Below are 6,857 nucleotides of genomic sequence, written 5' to 3' on the forward strand. Positions count from 1 at the left end.
AATACTAATTTGTAATAATTTTGAAGTTTTTTACAAAGACCTGTGACAGAATTCCTTTTTTTTAAACACATTGTATTCAATAATGGCATTGGTGCTGGCTTTAGGTACTGGTTTTATGCAGGTTATCAGGACTATATGTCATATTTTTCACTTGTGAACTCTGCAGATTCAGATATCTCCTAGATAGTTTGGACTGCACTGTACTTCTTTCTAACTGCTGTTCTATTGTAGTACAGCTGATGAAGACTGCTCTGAAGTTTCTCCTTGCTTTTCCTTCCACCTCTTCAGTTCTTGTATTTTCATCTGTATTTCAGATATCTTTTCATTCCCTAGCAAAATGGGGAAATGATATTAAAATGTGTATGGCACTTTACTAAAAAACAAACAAAAAAATCCCAACAGCAAATAATAAACACAGCACAAAACAAAGCTTTTTATAGCTATTCTGTAACTATTAACATGTTATCAAAACATTCTGAAAATGCTGAAATTCCTGTTTGAGCTTATAAGTTTCTAAGTCAGTAAAAGGGTAAAAACATGAAAGTAGCTTGTGTAGATTACACGTAGATCAGATTTAGAATTCTTCAAAGGCATATGTAAATGTAGGTTAAATTTTATTTAAGACTTACTGCAAAGTAACATGTGAAATGTGGCATGTACTAAACTGTTCAGCTAAAAGGCTCATAAGATTCCCTTCTGAGTCTGAAATCCTTGGGACAGAACTCAATCTCCTGTCAACTGTCAAAGTTTAATCACATTTCTATACACTACTTATGTTGTGTAAGAATCTGCTCTTGTAAATCTGTAAAATTCAGCCAACTATCAATAAAAGCAGACAGTCTTGAGAACATTATCAAAAAATATTGAGAAGACTGTAAATGGTTTAACAAACAAAAGATAGTTACTGTGAATTGAAAGTCATACCTTGTGAAAGGTAATCCAAAGCTGTGTAGTTAGAATTGGGAATTTCTTTACAAGTTCTAGTGGGATGTTCGGAATAACAGTTATTTCACATGGTGCCAGAACTGGAATTGGGTTTCCTTTGTGCCCATATTAAAACTGTAGCTTGGCCTTGGAGATAAACATAATCCTTAAGTAAATGGTGGAATTCAAGCTGTAAAACATCCCTTTCATTTTCAATCCTCCACAGGTGATTTTCTAACAGTAAGCATTCTTCAGTCAGTTTTCTAATGTCATTTTCATATTTGGAAGCATATTGTCTGTATTCATATAGTTCTCTCTTAAGTAGCTGATTTTCCTCTGAGACATCTGTTACTACTGTTGATAACCTCTTGTATTCTGTGTTTGCAGTGGACAAGTTATATTTTAAAAGATCAATATCTGCTTTTGCATTTCTGAGCTCAGTCATGAGTTTCTTTTCTGTATACACATTATCTGACTGGACCTTCTCAATGTCCTTTGGCAGGATCTGTTTAATCTTAGAACATTCTTGCGGAGTCATTTCAAGGTTAAGTTTTTTCTTTGGAAGCGTTTGCATTAATTGAAGATGAGTCTCCAGTTCAGATTTTGTTGCAGTTGCCTTTTCTTTCATTTGTTGTATTTCACTCTGGTATCCTTTAAGCTCTTTCACTATGGAGCTCATTTCTTCTGTAAGCTGACATATTTTTATCTCAAAGGTTTTATTTGTTTCTTGTGAATTGGATTGTTTGTGTGGCAAAGACTCTAGCACCACAGTAAGCCTCCCTTTTTCACAAGCAGTCATCTTTTCTTCTAATTTCTTGTTCATAATTTGAAAATCACGTACTGCCTGTATTGTGTCTTTGTTTCTCTTGTGGTGTTTCTTTTCCTTCTCAAAGATTATTTCCTGATTCTGGAGTTCTTTACATTTTCTTAACAGGTTCTTTACTTCCTTAACACATTCCTCATTGCTTTGTGGCGACTTAACCAACTGAATTTGCCTACTTCTCTTTTCTTTAGCTAAATCCTTTATTTTCATGTCAAGTTTTGATATCTTTTCTTTCAAATACTGGTCAGTATCAGCAAGATGTTTTACTTTGTTCCTGAGAGGTAGATTTTCATTCTGAAGATAATGTACTCTTTTTTGCAGATGCTCACAATTTTTCAGAGGCTTATGCAATGCTTTAATTTCTCCATCATATTCAGGGGCTACTTTGTTTTCACTGAACTTCTTATCTTCTATCTTCAGCAGTGTCTGGTTAGAAACAGTCAGTCGTTCTTTTTCTAGTTACTGTTTGTGATCAAGCATTAGTAGCTTATCTTTCACCATTTTGGAAAACAAAATTATCTGGCATCTGTTACCTTCACTGCAAGTGCTTTTAAATTCTTCAAGTATATTTCTGCCTTCAGATCCTGCTTTTTCATTGTGTGCTGTTGAAGGAGAGCCCCATGCACTGTCACGTTCAGAATGTCTATAAAATTTCTGATCGAAATGTAGGCAAATTTCATTAAGTGGAATGGAAGCAATATGTGATTCATCTGAAGAGGTCACAATTTCTGGAATTTCTTTTTATTTTTTCCCTGTGTAAAAAGACAGATTTTTGAGTATTTTGTGCTAATAAATTTGAATTAGTACTGACTGACTCCCAGAATTCTTGTTTCAGTAACTTGGTAGGATAATTATAATCTATTTTACAGAAGTCTTTCCCACATTCAGGTAAATGCATAGGAAATTTAGATTTACTAAGAGTTACCTTCTTCTGGGCAGAATCCAACTTTTCTGCCTTCGGATCAGTGCCAGATACCAAATGTCTACATGTAAACTCATTACTTACTGTAATTATCCTTTTGTTTCCAATTAGATTTTCTGAATTTTCAACTTTTTCAGTTTCCAGTGAAATCTTATGTGAAATTTTTGTATCACTGACCACATTTCCGGTATTGCAATGTGCTTCCATGTCCTCCTCAGAACAGGATTGATGGTCATGGAGAACTTTTCTTTTAGAAGATAGCAATTCAGGATATTCCACAGGCTACCTCACAAAATTAAAAACAAATGTAAAAAATAAAAACCATACTGTAAGAATTATGAAATGTTCCAGTAATGGAAGCATAAGACATCCGAGCTGTTGTAAAAGCCACTTTCTCAATCAAGACTTGCACAATTTTGTCTCTGCCAATGCCATTTAGCCATTAAAATTTTAACAATTTTAATCAGTCTCATTTAATTTAGTATTGGGTTTTGGAGCAAACACAACATATTGAGTGTCTTAAATTGATTAGATTTCCAGCAAAGGAGAGATGACCTAAGGAGATTATAGTTTGTCTTTGATGGTTTTGTCATCCTAGTCAGCATCACTTGGGCAAACTGGAGTTACACTAAATAGATGCAGAAAAAGTAGGTTTTATTCCCTTTCTTCATTTCTGTCTCCAACCTGGCTCTGTCCTATCTGACTATATGCTTTTGTATTGCATTCTATATTCAGTGAAAGCAATTCAAATGAATCTGGGGAAGATCAAGTTACTAATTTATCAGTGCAAAAAAGAAATGGAACTTTAATTGAAGTGGGTGGGAGAGAACAGTATACATATTTACCACTTTTCAGGAAGAAGACCGTTGTTATTTTTTGTACCCAGAATACCCATTGGGTTATTTTCAAAAAAATATAACTGTCAAATCCAAAATCCATCTGCAAAATTGTTTGTAGGTAAAAGTTGTAAACGTACCAGAGATGCATTACTTGCTGTGCAAGTGATACGTGCTGTCATCATAATTTTGGCTGAAATATGTACTGGAGTTTTCTTTTCAAATATATTTTTATTTAGTATGTCATGGATTTCAAACTGTACCTGAAAAAGATAATTTATAGAAAACTTACACGTATAAGTATTTCACTTTCCAAAATATACCGTTAATCAGGAAGTTCTCTCCTGCAAAGGACAGATGGAATGGAAATGGAGTGTAGGAACAGGGAACACTGTATAACTAGCAAAGTGTAAAGCTAAATGTCCTTCCTGCATCAGTTCTTTAGCTTTCAAATAACAAATCAGATAACGTGATGGCAGAAAAATGCTCTTCAAAGGGAGTCATGGCATTCTATGAAAAATGGCAGTTTGCAGCATTGGAGCAGGTTCTGATGTCTAACAAATATCACTATGTGGAATTGAAACTTATTTGAAAACAACAGTTTCCTTCAGATTAAAGCAGTGCAAATTAGAGAAAGATCTAGTCCTTCCCTGGTTTTTTTTTTTTCTAAACTCAGTTTTGTTTTCCTCTCTGTTTATCTATGTTTTTCTAAAGCCCCAAATAACACTATGACCAGGAAAGAGAAAGAATTCTAGAAGTGAGATTACTTTATCAGCTGTTTTAACATATTTAACATGCATAATAATTTAAAATACTTATGGCAATATCTAAAAATGTATTTTTTTTACCATGTTAGCATTTACCAGAGTCTGTCTCTGAAATTTCTGAAATGATTCCAGCTGTTGTTGAAGAATCTAAAATGTAGAAACAAAATATCAGAAAACTGGTAGGATTTTGTTTTTAATTAATCAAGATATTTTTTGTTTTACTCGTGTTTATTTACTAACACTGTTTTTATCCAGATTCTCTTATCACTCAATTGCCATGTAGAAACTTATGTGCAATACTGGAAGGATTTTGGCATCATTTTTCATGGACAGTTGCTCATGTCACAGAAAGCTTTGTCAAATCTGGCATTACTTTTGTCCTTAGTTTTTACCTCAATACCAAATATGCTTATGGTTGAATTGCACTCCATTTCCAAAGATCATTCCTTTTGTTTAAACTGTGATGTGCTGGTTAGACAACATAAGAAAGTTGGACTCCCTCTGGGAACTAGTAAAGGGAAACCCTAGTATTCCACATTAACAAGACTCAGCTAAGCTCTAATGATTTAAAAATGATTTACAATAAGTAGTGCATATCTTTTACATGGATCAAAGAATGTTTTACTGAATGTATTTTTATTAGGGCATGGGAATTTGGAAACTCGGTAAAAATTTCATCTAATTTCATGGACATAGAGCAAAATGTGTAGTTTCCTATCTGCTTTGCTTTGGAAGAAAAATCCCCCAAAGAAGAAAAGAGGCTTGTACCACAGAATCGTATAACAGTTTGTGCTGGAAAAGACCTTTAAGACCATCTAGTTCCAAACCCCCTGCTATAGGCAGAGACACTACCTGCTAGCCCTGTCTGCTCAAAGTACCATCCAGCCTGGTTTTGAATGCCTCCTGGGAGGAGGACATCCACAACCTCACTAGGTAACCTGTATCGGTGTCTCATCATCCTCACAGTAAAGAATTTGCTCCTAACATCTAGTCTAAATCTACACTCTTCCAGTTTAAAGCCATTTTGCTTCATCCCATTGCTTCATGCCTTTATAAAAAGTCCATCCCCAGCTTTCTGTAGTCTCCCCCTTGAGGTACTGGAAGGCTGCTCTAAGGCTTCCCTGGAGCCTTCTCTTCTCCAGAGTGAAAAACTACAACTATCTCAGCCTGTCCTTGTGAAGGAGATGCTCCAGTCCTCTGATCACTTCTGTGGCCCTCCTCTGGACCTCCTCCAGCAGCTCAATGTCCTTCTTGTGTGGGGGGGGGCTCAGAACTGGACACAGTACTCCCAGTGGGGTCTCATGAGTGCAGAATAGAGGGGAAGGATCACCTCCCTTGCCCTGCTGGTCATGCTTCTCTTGATGCAACCCAGGATACAGTTAGTAGTACTGTACAGAGATGTTAAATATAGAGTACTATAAATACTATGCCTAAGTTATTTGAATATCTGGTATTAAAAGCAGAACAAACATGCTTTACTAATCAGTATCCAAATGCAAATTGTAGTTTGAAAGTATGCTGTCAATTTCAAAATATTTCAGCAAATTCTGACTGAAAAATATCAGCTCCAGTTTTAAACTCATTGAAACAATCAAACATTCACTGTGCATATATTCATGAATATACCAACCAGATTTGTTCATAAAGAGGAACGTAAAGGAGACTAGCTTTACACTAAAAAACCCTGTAAGCACTGGGAGTTAACACTTCAGCAGCTTCTGTGAACGTGAAGTAAGGTCCTTTAGCTCAGTAGCTCCTGCTGCTCCAGCTTTCAGGCTGGGACAGGCCAGTTTGCCCGCAGGTTTGGCAATGCCATCAGGCACATGCACGTGCTTAACTAGGTGCACCACGTAGAACTCCTGCTAGCTAAGGCTCTCTGTGCCCCGTCATCCTACTCATGTCTGCAGACACAATCAGCTTACTTCCAGCGCTGTTTGCAGGTGAATCGGATCTTCTCCTTCTCCTGTGTGATTAACTGCAAACGGAAATGAGATTTCTGAAAAGCTCCTCTTGGAGGCGGGGGTCGAAGGGACCGTAGCACAGCACGTACCACGAGGGCGCTGCGGTCCTGCTCGGTGTGATGTCCGGCCCGCCCAGCCCTGCATCCCAGCACTCGGTCGTGGCCGCACACCTTTCACCGCCTCAGGAAGAGGGCTGAAGCAGCGTGCCGCGGCCCTGAGGCAGCGCGGCGTGCGGGTGTGTGGCAGTGTCGTCACGCTTGCGGTGATGCCCAGGCCTGAAGCCGGGCTTCCCTGGTGTGGAGAAGCGCGGCCGCCATGCCAGCGCCAACGGCCGCACGGCAGCCTCTACGCTGCCCTAAGCCGCAGCCGAGCGGCCTCAAAGGAGTGCCCGCTCCTCAGCTGCTCGGCTTCCTAGGCACTGTGCTTTCTGGTGAAGAAAGCCCTCACTGTGCAACACCTATATTCACGAGAGCGGTCGAGGAAGGACTGCTCGTGTAATTAAACGGCTCAGGCGCAAGAAGCGTGCGGAGTTGGATACAGGTTGCTAGGTGTGGTTGCTTGTGTTTACTCTTAAAGCACCTGTGAAGCCAGCTAGCACCGGGACACCTTGGTTTTGCAAAAGCA

General features: G+C 38.2%; 1 protein-coding gene across 1 annotated transcript; it reads right to left on the minus strand.

Moving 5' to 3' along the window:
- Positions 1-958: 958 nt before the first annotated feature.
- CCDC110 (coiled-coil domain containing 110) lies at positions 959-6,377 on the minus strand. Its single transcript, XM_065736192.1, has 4 exons — positions 6,195-6,377; positions 4,354-4,419; positions 3,646-3,768; positions 959-2,173 (listed from the first exon to the last, which is right to left on the minus strand). Exons 1-4 carry the CDS (start codon positions 6,375-6,377, stop codon positions 1,010-1,012), a joined length of 1,536 nt encoding a protein of 511 aa, XP_065592264.1. The 3' UTR covers positions 959-1,009.
- Between the last annotated feature and the right edge of the window lie 480 nt (positions 6,378-6,857).

This window comes from Cyrtonyx montezumae, unplaced genomic scaffold, assembly GCF_038088225.1.
Source record: "Cyrtonyx montezumae isolate F1298 unplaced genomic scaffold, pur_monq_1.0 scaffold_2, whole genome shotgun sequence".
In the NCBI taxonomy this organism is placed as follows: domain Eukaryota; kingdom Metazoa; phylum Chordata; class Aves; order Galliformes; family Odontophoridae; genus Cyrtonyx; species Cyrtonyx montezumae.